The 16,671-nt window shown below is 36.6% G+C and overlaps 2 protein-coding genes across 2 annotated transcripts in view; one reads left to right on the forward strand and one right to left on the reverse strand.

Annotated features, from left to right (window-relative positions):
- Window positions 1-5,529, forward strand: part of LOC105248705 (protein alan shepard) — a 30,895-nt gene extending 25,366 nt beyond the window's left edge. The window contains 6 exon segments of the mRNA XM_025415084.1: window positions 1,579-1,736; window positions 1,970-2,123; window positions 3,043-3,237; window positions 3,623-3,715; window positions 4,033-4,199; window positions 4,321-5,529. Of these exon segments, the coding sequence (XP_025270869.1) occupies window positions 1,579-1,736; window positions 1,970-2,123; window positions 3,043-3,237; window positions 3,623-3,715; window positions 4,033-4,182 (750 nt within the window). The 3' untranslated portion in view covers window positions 4,183-4,199; window positions 4,321-5,529.
- Window positions 5,530-11,285: 5,756 nt separating this feature from the next.
- LOC105248704 (ribosome biogenesis protein WDR12 homolog) lies at window positions 11,286-14,541 on the reverse strand. Its single transcript, XM_011253636.3, has 9 exons — window positions 14,393-14,541; window positions 14,221-14,306; window positions 13,721-13,931; window positions 13,471-13,611; window positions 13,089-13,264; window positions 12,825-12,898; window positions 12,486-12,732; window positions 12,117-12,249; window positions 11,286-11,866 (listed from the first exon to the last, which is right to left on the reverse strand). Exons 1-9 carry the CDS (start codon window positions 14,461-14,463, stop codon window positions 11,728-11,730), a joined length of 1,278 nt encoding a protein of 425 aa, XP_011251938.1. The 5' UTR covers window positions 14,464-14,541; the 3' UTR covers window positions 11,286-11,727.
- Between the last annotated feature and the right edge of the window lie 2,130 nt (window positions 14,542-16,671).

The raw sequence follows: 16,671 nt of genomic DNA on the forward strand, positions 1-16,671 counted from the left end.
ACCCAGGTTTACGTGCTATGTATAATCCTTGCCCCGGTGCAGAAATTTCGATCGTATATACCTCTCTGCCTCCTGCGAATACTCGTTTACACGCGCCACGAAATTTTTCAATAGCATCGAACGCAACTCGAGATGATGATTGCGCAAACAGGCGTTTTGCATCAAATAAAATTCCACTCCCACGTGCACGATACTCGAGCAAATTTGTCCCATTCCATTGCCGTGATACGCGACGAAATGTATGCACAGGCGACGTACTTATCGTTATCTCGTGTGTTGCGAGAAGCTTCGTCCATCAATAAAAATTTAACAACTGCGTTAAAGTAGAGAGAGTCTCGATAATCTTGTTTTATTTTTTTTTTTTCTTATACACATATGTTTTTTATTGTACTATTTTATACAAATATGTATCTGACCTCTTAATTTTCTTTTACATTTGATTTCTTATTTATTATTTATCTGCGATTTTTAGCTGTGCTCACTATCTCTATTATGCCTATCTCTTTTAGGGCTTATCCGTAGAAACGACACAGTCTTTCTTGTGATAGAAGAGTCTTTACGCGAGGATTGTTCATGATTGTACAACGATGTGTATGTGTAGACTATATCTCATTCTCGTACAAGCATGCTGGACAAGAAGGATACAAATTCGAGACAATTTCGAATATTTTTAGAGATAGCTCATACATATTTATACATACATATATATATATATATATATATATATATATATATATATATACATATAGATATTTATTTGCTAGTCGAGATATAAATCGAATGCATCCTAAAAGCAAGCAAATTTAGAGAGCCACCAAGAATGTGGTAATGAAATTGCCATGAAGCATGATAACCTTCCGACATTGAGAATAATAATTATCTTAATACGGTTTCACGTATCGGTCTTCGATATACACCCTCCCGTTCATTCTATATTTTGCGCTTGTTTCGAAATTTAGATTGATTCCTAATATATAGTTTCATGATCTCTTTTCGTAGTGTATCAATGTATTGCTAGAGAAACGTTGTATTTTTCGACGAGGCTACCGCTCTTTTTTATTATATTTTACATTCACTTTCTCGAGATTACATCTCGTTATTTTTTTATTTTCGAGAATAAATGTCTTTCCGTATATTATTATTATTATTATTATTATTATTATTTCAATTTTATTATTCGATAAAACTCGCAAATATCATTTTAACGTTCCAGACTAAGAAAAAGAAAATCGCGATCACTCTCATTCTCCCCATTATTTATTCATAATTTCACATCAATTTATGATACATAATCTAACAATAATAGCATATTTTCTTCCTATCTTGTATAGGATTTCTAAAATAGTTGGAGAAATTTTGCAGAAAGTTTGCGTCAAGTCGAACTTCAAATCATTCTGTGAATCGTTTCGCCTGTGCATCCATTTGTAGTCGTGATGAAATAAATATATACGACACGATATACATTAACAGTCGTGGAAGTTAAAATGATAGTCCGCTCAGATTTGTTTGCAAATCGATATATTCATCGTATCGTTCTGTTACACAAGTAATTGCATAGTGTCTTTACTCTCTTCCCAGCAACAGGAGCAGGACCCCACCAATCTGTACATTGCCAATCTACCGTTGACTTTCAAGGAGAACGACGTCGAAGCATTACTGGCTCAATATGGACAGGTCATTTCAACTCGCATCCTCCGCGACACCTCGGGTCAAAGCAAAGGTGTCGGATTCGCAAGGTTCGCATGAAAATCCATGATACGCGACAGTAACATTGCTACTATTGATTTACCGAGAGTTGCGTTTGCAAGATTCTCCTCTTGTCGAGAAATAAAAGAAATTAGTACATCATATTGTATTATTTTATGTCACGATACGATTTGAAAATGTTAATATTGTGTTAATATATTATTGTAAAATGTATAATTAATTGAAATTAATTTAAATAATTTAAAATTTCAAACTTTTACAGAATGGAATCTAAAGAAAAATGCGAGCAAATTATCCAGATGTTCAATGGAAAAGCGTTGCCAGGCGCAAAGGATCCTTTATTAGTTAAGTTCGCTGATGGTGGAAACAAGAAGAAATCGTTGTTCAAGAGTACAATATGGAGGGAAACTGGAGAAGTACGCATTCTTTTTTATCAATCCCTACATACACAAAATTAAGTCATAATGATATTGTGCAGAATGATATATCTACGAAGGCATTTCAATAAGTAACAAGATCTATCACATGAGAGAAGAATACGTATATTTATATATAACTATTATTTGTAACATGTCATTGCACATGTTACTTTTTCACATATTTTCAATATGTGGCCAGGCATTTATTCCATCGGTGCATCAATTTTAAAAGCGAAGAAGTCAGTGTTGAGGTCCTGTTAAAACATTACAATATACTGAATTGCGAATATTGCTCGGTTGCGTCATTTTCCAGCCAAATGTTTTCTTTTTTTGTTGGTTTAGCACGTTGTTATAATATCTAGATCTCACTACTGATTTCTTTGCTTTTAAAATTAATATCTTGGTACACCAGTGAAATAAAAGTCTGGGAATTTATGAGGAATATGTGAAAAAATAATATGTACAATGATATGTTACAATAATTACATTTATATATACGAATATACAATAGTAACATTTATATATATAAATATATATGTATTCTCATGACAGGTCTTGTTATTTTATTTTATTTTATTCAAACGCCTCAATGTACAACTATATTTATATTTCTTTGAGAATGGTTTATGTAAATATAATATAATATATTATGTAAAGAGTCCTTCTCTCCTTTTGACTCTTGTTTTTTTGTGACATTGATCTGGAAAGCGTATACATGTATCATTCACAGTGTATGACTATGTCGCAAGATTTATATTGCATTCATCTATTACACATCATTGCTCATTAAAATTATAAAAATTGACTATCATCACATTTTTCTGAAAGCAAATTATAAAAGATTTTGTGTAGTAATCCCTTCGCTTGTTGATATTTCAAAGGATGTACTAGTTATCATTACGTCTACCTCTTTCAGAACATGACTTTGAATTACGACACAAGTGGTGTCGGCCAGAATGGCGTTGCTGCGACTCACATGCTTCCCGCGGCGACTCTGACGCAGTACAGCCGTCACTACGGTCAGGCACTGCCTGGTTACAGTGTGCCAGGCGCTCCTTGGGTGGCACCTTATCTCGTGCACCCTTCCCCACCACATATGCAACAGGTTGACGTGAGTTTTTATACACTTTTCGTTCATTTTGTTTTCGTCGTTTAAAGAAGAATACTTTTGTATCGAATTCTTCGATCGAAGAGATTAATTGTTTCGCATAAATAACAATTCTTTTTTCCACCAATAAAGTTGAATAGATGAAACATTTTAAATTTGAACTTGTAAATCTCATTCAATCTAAATTAGCTGTCTTTTTCAAGATAGATACATAATTATTAAGCCATATGGTTGAATTATGTGTTTGTTTTCTAGAAAATCGTGTCCAATATTGCTGTTTAACTTTATTATAAGGATCCTATCCTTCTTGGAATATTTTTCTTTTCTTTTTCAAACTTCTCATCGTTTACTTTTTCATTATCGAGATTCATTAATCTCTTTATTACAGATGATTCCGTCGGCCGATCCTAGCAATCCGCAGTACAGTATGATTCCTCAGCTTACCACGCAGATGTCTACTTTGCATCTCGGCACTGGTTCCGTAAGTCATCGATCTTTTCTTATCAGCTGTTGAAGCACAGAATTCGAAAGACGTCTCCAAGGTTGAAACTGAAAAGTTATTTTATCTTCATGGTTTTAAAACACTTGTACATTTTGATCGAAAGAATGTTTTCCTAGAATGTTTCTCAAGATAAAATTTAATTAAATCTTTAAGAAAAAAATGAAATCAAATATTTAAAAAAGGTCTTATTAAATATTTAAAACGTCTTTCGAACGCATGTGTTGCTCGATAGATTGATTCAAGTTAACGTTGACACAAAAATGAGAGTTAATAATAGTCTTGTTTCTACTTTTCAGTACATAGCGAGCCCGCATCCCTATCCTTACACCACTTACCCCGCCCCTAGCATCATTCACACCATGCCACTGGGCGAGTCGGAGCAGACGAGTAACGCGGCGTCTCCCGACGATTCCTATCAACAATACCAGGCTCAGCAGCCTAAGTAGGCCACGGTTTATAATAGGTCAGAATTCTTTCTCCCTCTCGTAATGGCGCACGATGCGATAATATCGTGCTAAATTACAAATTCCTTCGCTCGCAATAGGACGGCACAACATACTAAAGCGATCTTTCGGATTTTGCAGATGTACGATCGCGCTAAGAGTTACATAAGAGTTAGAAAGAAAAGGCATACTGATTGACGCATCAAGAGACACGCGTAGAACGAGCGACAGCAACCGACACCGAGCGGGATAATTATACTAAGAAGAATATAGATTTGAAACAAAAACTACATTACGTAACGGATAAGATTCTTCCTCACGATAAATTGACTTGCCAGCGATGTTTTATACGTTTTATCCATCAGTAAATAGGGGAAAGTAGTTGATATTTTGCAACGAGTAGGTAGAATGAATGTTTGAAAGAATGTGTAAGAGCGAAAGGGAGCGAGCAAAGAGAGAGAAAGAGACAGAGAAAATAGAATTGAAGAAATAGAGAAAAAAAACATGAGAGCGTTCACGTGTCATCCGCGGGGCCAGCACGTGCATCCGCACCGTTATGGCTCCGTTAAAACTATCTATGTAACGGTAACACGTACACTCCCATGTACACAGATAGATACACAAAGAGAGAGAGAAAGCGATACATACACATATACACACAGTGACAAAAAAATCGAGTTATTTACGAAGGACAGTTTAGTGTCAAGCTGATAGGCTTCCATGATGTAACTTTAGGTATTACTAAGAACAGATGAGACAGAAATTGATCGAAACTGATCTCGAGAATTCGAGAGTATGAATAAGTATTTTAACGAGTAAGAGAGAGAGAGAGAGAGAGAGAATGTGCGTGTGCAAATTGTAAGGAAAAAAAACGAATAAAGAAGAAGAAAAAATAATGCTGCTCAGAAATATATAAAGGAGAATTCTTCCTAAGAAAATAATAGTAAATAATAATAATATACGGAGAGAAAGAGAGAGAGAGAGAGAGAGGGAGAAAGATGGTGAAAGAGAGGGAGAGAAAGATGGAATGCACTACTTCCAGATGATACGATTGACAGGTATTAACATCGAGAGGAGAAATTCAAAGATTCAGAATCATGACTGCAAATCTCGAAAATGGCGCTCATTTGCGAAAATTCTTCGTTGAGAACATGCTTGGAAACGCGTCTTCCACGAGAGCGTACATACACTTCACCCACAGATCTTTCTTCACATTACAGATTACAGACTATACAAGATACACCGACAGAAACATCATACATTTTTATCGTTCACGAGTTCACGTGTTCTCTTTTCGGGTTTTTCTTTTTTTCCGCTTTGTTAAGATGTTCAGAGACATTCCAAACCGGACATATATGAGCACATCGCGTAGAGGTATTTTTTTAAATTATATTTTTGTTTCTTTTTGTAACGATATATTATTATATAATAACACAAAAAAATTTGTTTTTCAAACACGAAAGAGGGTAATCATCCTGTAATTATTTGATAAATATAATTTTTGTTTTCACTGTTCCACCTTGTTAATTTTGAGAAATTTGTAATTATTAGATTGCAGAAAAAGCTATTTTAATGTATTTTACTATGTTATATCTAATGATCGTTATATCTTAACGTCCTACGATCAAAATTTCTTCATTAAATTGCACACTGTAGCAATATGATAAAATACATGAAAATAGCCCACTTGCAATTTTAATTACAAATTTCTTGAAATTTAATTTCTTAGAATGTGATATAATGAAGCAAAGGTAATTCATAGTATTCAGCATAAAAAGCGAGAAATAGTTACTCTCTTTCTTGCTTTTTTCTTTGTTAATTTATAATAATAATTTTTGGAAACAAATTGGAAAAAAAGAAAATACGACAATCAAATTTCGTTTGTAAAATACGAAAGGGGAAAAACTTCAAGGTACACTTGAATATAATTATTATACGAAGAACGAAGGAAAAAACTCTTTGTAACATTATATTTATCATGATTACGCTACGGATTAAGATCGATTTTTAATTGTACAGTTTAAATGCAATTTTTTTTTTTAGAATCGTGCCTTTACAGACAAATCCGTTAAATAAGAGAAAGAAAGAGAAAGTGCGAAAGAGAGTAAAGTATATAAGGAAAAAGATTGTTATATTTTTACGTATCGATAAATTCAGATGCGACGCCAAATTTAATTTTCTAGTTAATATATCTGTAATTGTTTTCGCGTTATAAATATCTCTATATACATTTGTTTTCGTTATCAATTTGATAAATTTTGTACGTGTAATTGCATGAATTGTCGAACGGGATTGTCGGACTGTAAGAAAAAAAAGAAAAAAACAGACAGGCGTATATCACGGGCATAATAAAAAGGAATAAAAAAATATCTAAGAAAGTCTCTAAAAAATCAAACTGCGACACGAATCGAGAAAGCGAGCGCGAGGCAACGAGAGAATGAGAGTATGTCTGAGATAGATAGAGAGAGAGGAAGATAAAGAAATCGATACAAGTGGGTTTGTTACACGAGACGAGTAAACTAGAATGTAATTATTAATTTATTTTATCGAGAAAACGCGCGTTACTGTCGACAAAAAAAGGGATTAGACGGGAAGCAAAAATAAAGATACATCGATCTTACAATCGTACACTCATGTATACGCAACACACACAACACAGATCGAGGAGAGAGAAAGAGAGAGTAATCGAGACGATATTTTGTCATCTTTCCGGATGTTAAAATTAATAGTTGTAAATAAATCGTAAAGTAACATCGCGCGAGAATATTCGTCGGATGATCAATCAAATAGGAAGTTTCGATTTAGGAAGGTTGAAAAAAAAACTTTAGAGAGCGTTGTTACGCGCGACTCTGCGCGATAACTCTGTATTTACTAAAATAAGTATATTTTGCCAAAAAAAAAAATTTTTTGGAAACTCGCAAAAGTAAAATGATTATATTATTTGAATCCACTAGAGATCATCACGTTGCCCGTTCGGGTCTTGATTAGTCTCACGTTACACCCATGTCCAACGAGATCTCCATCTCTTTTCCCTCTCCTGCGAATGCCTCCTCTCCTATGCTCGTCATACCGTCGTCATTTATGCAGCCGGCAGAATTTTTGCATTGTCCGAGTTGGAATTGACAGTCGAGGATCGAGTGGAAGAGCGAAAGAGAGGGAGAAAATGTGGAAAAGCTTTTTACCAAAAAATATGCGAGAGCTATTCGGGCTATTCGCGTGACACACAAGAAAATGAATGATGATGTCGAAGTGACGATGGCGAAGGCAGCAAGCACAGGTAGTTAGATAGAGTTTTAGAGAGACAGAACGAATGAACGAAAGAAAGAAAACCGAGTCGTGTAGTTATTATTATAATATTACAATAACGACGATGTATTATTATAATTAACGATTTACTATTATTGATGTCATCTAAACGTATGAAAGATTTTTACACTGTTGAGACTTGAAGTAAATAATATATTTAGTTTATTTTGGTACATCACGATTTGATGACGAGAGAGTGAGAGAGATAAATTGAAAAAAAAAAGAAGAAGGTGAAGAAGTAGAAAGGCGAAGTACGAGCTATTTTTTAAGAGACAGACTTATTACTCGATTTGACTCCACGCATTAAAGTAAAAAGTAAAAAATCGGAGGATGCGAGAGAGAGAGAGAGAGAGTGAGTGCGAGATAAAGAGAGAGTGTATGAGAGAGAGAGAGAGAAAGCGGGGGAGATATAAAACCGAAATGGAAGCGAGAGTGACAGGAGCATCTATTAGCAAGTGCGTATAGTGTATTTGTTGCACAAGGCGAGATTGTCACCAATTGACTGACAAAAAAATCCACATGTGATTTTAATAGTAAATTTTGAGAATTTTACTAAATAGACTTGTATACAACTAAAAAAAAAAACTAAAGTAATTATCGTGACCGACCAAACGAAAAAAAGAGAGGAGAGGGAGAAAAGTGAGTAAACAGAGCAGCATTAATAGCATTAAAGCGCCGACCCTTAGAAGGGGGATGCGAGGACGCTATCGCGCGTCCAACATCCCCGAATGCAGCCGAAGAAATTCCGTAAAAGAAGATGGAGAAAAGAGCGGCCGGCGAAGCGACAGAAAGAGAGAGAGCGATCGTGAGCGAGAGAGAGAGAGCGCATAATTATTGTGTACAGAGCAAGAACGCGCGGAAAGACGCGTCTTTCCTTTTTTTTTTCTATTTTTTTTTCGAGCGCGCGCGGCAACGTGTCTCGCGTAGATAGTTAGACGTTGAACTTTGAGGCGAGAGGGAATAAAAAATCCTTAGGATTATAAGCGAGACGTGCGAGTGAGCGGCGAGGACTCGCTCGAATTAGGAGATAAAAGGAAAAACGGGGCGATCTTTTATCGGCTAAGTTTACAACGGTAGTTAGGTAGAACAATAGTTTAGCTACATAGCGATAGTTAGGATACGAATACACATGTATAATAAATAATATATGCCTCTCATTCCCCGTGTCCCCCTGCCACCCCTCCGTCCACGCTTTATACCGTGGACGCGAGGGTGGAGGGGAGGGGGGACACGGGCATGGGGCACCGTTCAGCCTATGCACCTCGCACCCGTCAAGACTGACTGGCTATTCATATTTTAATTGATAAATATATATATATTATTCTATACAGTATATATATATATATATATATGAGCTATACTTGTATAATTGTATAAATAGTAAGGAACTATTTGCTTGCTGCGCACCGCGGGTCGGGTGCGTGGGCTGGCCGGATGTGGGCTTTTTTGAAATTTGAACGATAGGAGCGTGGGAGCTCGCCTGGGATTTCGCAAGAAGCAGGTCGCCACTCCTCCTCCCCCCTCGCGACTCTAGACTCGATGTTACTCCAGAGGATCGAGATTCGGCGCGCGACGAAGACGATCCTCGACGTGGTCCCCCTCGTGGTGTCCCTGTCACCGAATGGCGTCAGAAGCGAAAAATCATATGAATGTTCTTTTTTTCCTCCTCTTGTACGATTCTTTGCTTCTAACGCGAAGCTCTATTGCTTGCGAAGGAGCTCGCGAGCTCCCCCGCGGTCTATGACCAGGGGTTTTTTTCTCGGGCAGGAAGACGGTTCTTGCCGCTGCGGACGATGCTGCTTTCCAGCGTAAAGCTTTCTCTAGAATCTTAGCATAGACACTTTTTTAGATTAGACATACCGTAGTCGATAGGCTCTGATTGTAGAGAGGAAGACGAGGGTGGAAATCGAGAGCGTGAGAAGACGAAGAGGCGTAGGATGTTTTTAAGTAAAAATAATGTTTAGTCGAGATCGGCTTAAGAGAGCGAGAGGAATGCGTGCGTTTGTTGCGTGCGAGAGAATTTAGAGTGCGAGTGAATTAGCGATATAAAGCGAGGTCCGAGGTGACTAGATCATCGTCTTGTACTTCGATTTGTACAGTCCTTAGTTTTCCAAGTTTTTAAGTCATTGTTTTACACGTGTTTGTTAAGCGACGTAGTTGTAATTAGTCGACGATCTTTGTTTCTTCTTCCACACTTCCTCCCCCTCCCCCTCCATCGCCACCTCTCTCCTCTCTCTCCCCCCGCCGATGTATCTCCGCGCCCCTCCACCCCCTTGTCCCATGGTTTCTTTTTTGCATTTGTATTCCGCTCGTCCTTCCTGGAACGAAGGATGCGGGAGGACTTGTGTGTGCGTAATGTAATACACTAGGACGAAACGAGAGAGAGATGAGACACGTACCCCGTGTGTACCGCTTACTTTGCGTCGTCTTTCCAAGAGTCTTGGCCAGAGAGGGAAAGGTGAGGAAAGCGCAGAAGAACCCGGGGGAGAAAGAGAAAGGAAAACCGATGTCGTCGGACGCCGAGGTCCCTTTTTAAATCCGCGCGCGCGAGGATCAATTTGTAGAATTTCGAGAGTACTTTTAAGACAGAGACGAAGAAGAGAGGCGTTTTTAGCATGTAATGTGAAGAAAAAAAAAATCTTTTTAGACGTTAAGGCAAGTTGTGTCATAGCTAGTTAAGAGATCTAGGGAGACTCTTAGGAAGTCGAATAGGTGCTGTAATAAAACAAAGTTTAACACAAGAAACAAGTCAGAATTAGATTTTTCATGAATAAAGAGAAAAAAAAATGAAAAAAAATATTGAAAAAAGCTCGAAGAAGAACATAAGAGGAAGGGGTGGAGGGAGGGGAGGGAACGTGACACACGCGACGACGACACATGGAGCATAAGCCACTAAAAAGTGCCCTTAGTTTATTTTGGATCGTTTAAAAAAAAAACGCTAGTCTTTGTGTGAGAAGAGATAACGTGGGAATTTTTAGATAGAATCTCCGGAGAGAATAAACAAGCAAACACAAAATGAAAAAAAGAAGAAAAAAAGGGAAAAATGGACAAAAAAAAATAGAGGAACCGAGGAAAAAATCGCGCGCGACCGAGATATTGCGAAAGCTGACGAGCAGAAAAAAACCGACCGGGAGAGAATGTGTGAGCGAAAGTGAGAGAGAGAGAGAGAGAGAGAGAGAAAAGGAGCGTGTGTGTACGTAGGTGTATGCCATAAATTTCAAAAGGGGGAGAGAAAGAGAGAGAAAGAAAAAAAAAAGAAAAAGCAGAAAGATAACGCGTACTCGAAGAGAACCATCATCTGCCTATTTTACATACAGAGACTACAGCGCACACACATACACACTCACACTCACACACTTGTGTGCAGAATACATACACAGACACGCATACACACACATACACAACTTGACACAGAACTTGTACAGAAAGAAAGAGAGAAAAAGAATGCGCGCGCTATTGCGAGGGTGCACGCTCTCCGCTGCTCCTGTATTATTAACGCATACACCCTAAATGTGTGTCTCTGCTATAGGGGCGTGCACACTTGAGTCGGTGGTCTTTTTAGAATTACACGAGTAATGAAGAAACGGTTTGGTAAATAATTAAATACTTCGCGATGCGGGGAAGCGAATTTCCCAAATTCGTCACGATTATCGTCCCTTATTTTTGATCAATAAACGATCTGTTTTGGGGATTTATGCCGAGCGACACGACTCTCTTACTTCACCTATCCGGTACGAGTCTTCTTGAAGAGAGAGGAGGAGAGAGAGGCAACTGGGAAATGCGCTGATTTAGGCACGAAACATGTTCTTAATCAATGGACGTCCTTTATTACAGTCAATTGTAACGTTTTTTACCGTTGCATTGGTGTATCGATTCAGTTTCCGCATTTTTTACATACGACATAACGATGTGATCGAGTACAATCAATATTTTGATTTTGATTCGCGATAGTTCTCTCGTTTCGCATAAAAAAAGATCAATAAAAATCCATAACAAGTACAAAGATTCTTGAACGAAATTGTGTACATAATCGAGTGCTAAGTGGTAGAGATCGTTTTTTTACGACTCAATTTATTAATCATGTTAATGATTAATTTAATTTTCCCCGTTTCAAAATTATTCACTAATATTATTAATAATTCTCAAACTTAAATTATTTGCGAGCAATTTCTCGATTGTTTCTTCATTGATTGTACACATTGCCTCTGCTTGTATAATACTTGTATTGTACCGCGGTTACGATTACGATGCCTCGTGCTTGGACTTGAATATCCTTAAAGTATTATCCGCACCACCGGAGGTTATCAATTCAGGATTCGACCAGTCGCAGCTGAGGACCTTGTCTTCGTGTCCCATAAGATCAAACAGCGGTGCCTTAGGGCTGGAAGATGATCGTAAACGTTAATGTATAAGTCTAGATATATAGACAAGACTATTATTTTTTTACATTCAGAAATTTCGTATTTCTGTATTTTTTCATGTTTCTCATATTGAATTTAATATCTGAATATTAACGCGTTAAATTAAAGATAACTTTTCCAAGCAATAAGTTTACAATATTTAATTATATAATTATTAATTTATATTAATTATTTTTTTGTAAATTTCACTCATTATTATCTGTAACTGACCTTCTGGTATCCCAGAATTTGACGACGTTATCATACCCTCCCGAGATGAAGTGATTTTCGTTCACGGTCGACCATCGTACCGACGCCACCCATTGCGTGTGAGAGGTGAACTTGGCTTTCAAAATCGTACCCTCTAAAATCATAAACATAGTTTAAAATACCCATTCACTAAAATTAATGAAAAGTTAGAAAAATGAAAAATTCAAAAATAAAGTTTCTACGTTAATCAAAGAGATTCAGTATTGATTAAAAATTTTATAAATATAAAAGCTAAAAGACTTGATATATTGAAAGTATTTTAATTTTTCAATATGTCCTTGAATTTGTAAAGACATTGTTGACAATGTTCCAAGTCGTAGGTTCAAGCACCTGCAGATCTCGGGTCGTACAGCCTCACATGTTGATCGGCCGATCCTGTTATCGCAGCACGTGATAAGGGCGAGTAGTCAATGTCGAAGAAACACTTATCGCCATGGATCTCATGCTTGATGCCACCCAATTCCGAATCCCAGATCTTTATCGTATGATCCCACGAACTAGTGATGATTTCTGTTTTGTCGGACCACACGATCCCGCTGATTGCCTGTTTGTGTCCCTTCATCGCGCATTTTGGAGCCTGGACGATGCAAAACGACGTATGATAACCGGATCAAGATGATATTTTAAACCAAATTTTTTTATCTTAATTTAATATATTAATTTGCATACCTTCGTTTTACTAGCGTATTCTAATCTTGCCTTCTTTGGTGCCGATTCCCCACTATCATCTTCCTCTTGTGTAGCTTAATTAGCAAAAGAGAGATTAATTATCAATTTCATATAAATAGTTGTTTGTCAAATTATTACATCTCTATTTATACTGTTTTTTAATAAATGTTTTTCAAATCTCTTTAAAATCAATATTCTTTAAAACAAGAAAGTTCTTTGCACCATGTTTCCATTTTTAAAAAATTTTTTATATTACATACTTACATGTTGACCATACAAAAAGCATATTATCCCAAGCACCAGTTGCCATTAACGTCTTATTATAGTTTACACTGACTGCTTCGACGCTTCTTTTATGTCCTTTGCAAACATGTACGCACTCTACAGAATTCTTAATTATATCCCAACTCCATATCATGCATGTCTGGTCCATCGATGCACTGTGTACACGTGAATTTGTAAAAATCATTATTAATGCTTCTTATTTTCTGCAATATGCTTAACTTTTGTTTATACATCTTGGATATTTGCACAAAAAATTGTATTAATGCATGTTATATAATTAACAATTTGTGTATAAAAAAATATAAATATAAAATTCATAAAAAGAATACACAACTGATACTACTATTTTTGGAAAAACTACCTGACAAAGGAAGCTTTATCATTATCGAGAGATATCCAGGCCACTGCTTTGACAGGAGATGCATGTCCAGGAATCACAAGACGATGTTTACCTTTCGATGTCCAAATATGCAGTTTATTATCGTAAGTACCAGTTAGGATCCTAAATAGAATAATCGATAATGTTAGAATCTTAATAATAAGTAAAGATACAGATATATGGATATTTTATCTTCCAATTTTTAAAATTTTATAATCATGAGAAGCCCAACCATTTTCCACAAACGGCGACAGCTGATACCCAGTCATCGTGTATCAAACAATCCTTTGGTTCTGGTAAGGGATGCTTCTCTACATGTTCCACTTCTATCACCTCTTCTGTAAAAATTCCCCTGTCTGCGATATGCTCCGCCAGGGAGGTGCGTAAAAATTGCGAATAAACCAAGAAATCGAATTCCACTTCATCTTGGATATCATTCGACTCTGCAAACAATCAGGCATTTGGTTCTTAGGCGATACTAATTATAAGGCTTACAAAAATTATTAATTTTCTTACAAGTAACTCAAATTAAATGACGTATAAAAATTAATTTATACATGAAATTACTTTTATAATTAAGTTCACGTGTTTGGAAAAGCACAATATATATCTTTTAATACTAGATAATAAACACATTAAATAATGAATAATTAAGGATCGTTTGAAAAGAAGTAAAGACAATTGGAAATACATTAAAGCGAGTAGTTTTCACACGGAAACTCTTCTCCTCACCTTTCAAAAGTTCATTTATTATATTGTTTAATTCGCTGGCGACTATCGAACTGTGTATTGATAGAGGATAATTCGGTACTGCATATCTGAAGAAAAGACATTCACAAACCAAGATATAAATTCGACGAATAAAGAGCGACGAAAGAAAAGAAAAGGAAATTCCAGCTCTTACCTCTCTTGCTTGGTTACAAAACGAATTTGTATCTGGGTCTCGTTTCTATCGGAATGCACGAGATCCATCATAAGCAATCGTGAAAAAACGAGGACTATCGGTGCCGCTTGCTCCGCTAAAGTCACGTGGTCCCACGCGACAAGGAGTGGAGGGAGCAGGCGCCCTCTTGCAAACTGCGCGCATGCGCCCTCTTGCAAATTGCGCGCATGCGTCCTATGGGCAGAGTTGGGTAATAACTAGAGAACCTCTAGGAGAGAGAATGGACAACTGATCAAGCTTTTTCATGATTGGCTGGCAGAAAATGTATCAATTTTAGCTATTGCGACGCCAATGCAAAATATGATGACACACAAATAGGACACACATGACACACATATATTAACCTATTTGTCTGCATCATATTTTGCATTGGCGTCGCAATAGCTAAAATTGATACATTTTCTGCCAGCCAATCATGAAAAAGCTTGATCACATGTCACATGATCAGTTGTCCATTCTCTCTCCTAGAGGTTCTCTAGTAATAACAGTAGAGCACTAAATATACAGGTATTCTATACTCCGCCATTTTTAATCCATTCCCCCTCCTTGTTTCTCGTGTCATTCGCCTCATCGCTAAGCTGAGATTATAGTAGATAGGTTAGTGAGATTATGAATGGGTGGGGGGATGGATTAAAAATGGCGGAGTATAGAATACTCATATATTTAGTGCCTTAATGTCATATCTGTCAACAGCGTGGAGGCGATGCGATGCGCATGCGCTCAACGCTGATTGGAGCTGACCGAAGCCGACCGAGCGTGCACAGAGAGACTGAGAGATGTCATGGCTCGCTTTATACCTGGAAGTGATACTCCCTCTATGAACATTAACAACAAAATATGAATTACAAAACAAATGTCCACAAAGGTTCTCAGAGGATAACATATATGTCCCTCTGATAATATAAATAATATAAATAAAAATATAAATAATTTAATTAATAATAATTTATTATATAAAAATATTAATATGTTCTCTCTTTTCCTTGCTATTATTTATATTATATATTTATATTATATATTTATATTATATGTATAAATATTACATTTAAGTGTGAGTCCAAGAAGCAAATTTCGGATATTCACTGTAAGTCAGCCGCTCTTCGGGCGATCGGGACGAGATTTAAACGGTAGTGCCGCGAAATGGTGTAGAATTTTATGCAAAAAAAACGAAATCGCGTCTGGAAGTCGAGATATAAATTCGCTGTTTTTCGTCTGCGCGCGGACGGTCGAAATCGTGCACGACGCCGCGCATGTTGCCTGCCTATCTCGCGCGATATTCACTGTAACGCGGCGAGTAAAATGGCAAGCCGAATGTAATCGTTCGATTAATTGATTAAATACTTATATATACCGAACGAAAAGATGAATCAGAATGCAATCGTTCGATTAAATAATTAAATATAGATACTACGATCGCGGCGAAGCGGCGGACGGGTCGCTCTCCGAAACATGATGATGGTTTGCGATATATCGCGATTGTTCCGTGATACATTAATCGTTCATAATTAATTAATTTAAAATAAAATATACTTCTATAATTTAAAATGTCGCGTGTATATATAGTACGCAAAATATTTCGGCAGAGAATTATCAATTAATATCATATGTTTGGCCTTGACGACGTATAGCAAGCGGCTATACATGTCATAGCTTTGCCATCATTCACACGGTGACACTTGATATAGAAAAATATTTAACAACATGATAATTAAGTAAAGAGCATTAAGAGCAAACAAACCAATTCGTTTCTTATAATTTATATTATCAGGAGAATATATTTTGCGAGGAGGTCGATGATGCGTTGATGACCTCTTTACAAATCATGTTCTCCTAATAACGCAAACGTGAAAATTTTCGAAAATTCGTTTCTTATAATTTATATTATCAGGAGAATATATTTTGCGAGGAGGTCGATGATGCGTTGATGACCTCTTTACAAATCATGTTCTCCTAATAACGCAAGCGTGAAAATTTTCGAAGATTCGTTTCTTATAATTTATATTATCAGGAGAATATATTGTGCGAGGAGGTCGATGATGCGTTGATGATCTCTTTACAAATCATGTTCTCCTAATAACGCAAACGTGAAAATTTTCGAAAATTCGTTTCTTATAATTTATATTATCAGGAGAATATATTTTGCGAGGAGGTCGATGATGCGTTGATGACCTCTTTACAAATCATGTTCTCCTAATAACGCAAGCGTGAAAATTTTCGAAAATTCGTTTCTTATAATTTAT

Source organism: Camponotus floridanus, unplaced genomic scaffold (genome assembly GCF_003227725.1).
Source record: "Camponotus floridanus strain SB8 unplaced genomic scaffold, Cflo_v7.5 scaffold97, whole genome shotgun sequence".
NCBI classification, from domain to species: Eukaryota; Metazoa; Arthropoda; class Insecta; order Hymenoptera; family Formicidae; genus Camponotus; species Camponotus floridanus.

What these genes read in the sequence shown, in the direction of transcription:
- LOC105248704 (XM_011253636.3), bottom strand. Translation starts at nt 14,463, where the DNA reads ATGATGGATCTCGTGCATTCCGATAGAAACGAGACCCAGATACAAATT. An exon ending in TTTGTAACCAAGCAAGAGAG is followed by an intron (nt 14,307 to 14,392) that starts GTAAGAGCTGGA and finishes TCTTTTCTTCAG; the next exon opens with ATATGCAGTACCGAATTATC. An exon ending in AATAAATGAACTTTTGAAAG is followed by an intron (nt 13,932 to 14,220) that starts GTGAGGAGAAGA and finishes GATTGTTTGCAG; the next exon opens with AGTCGAATGATATCCAAGAT.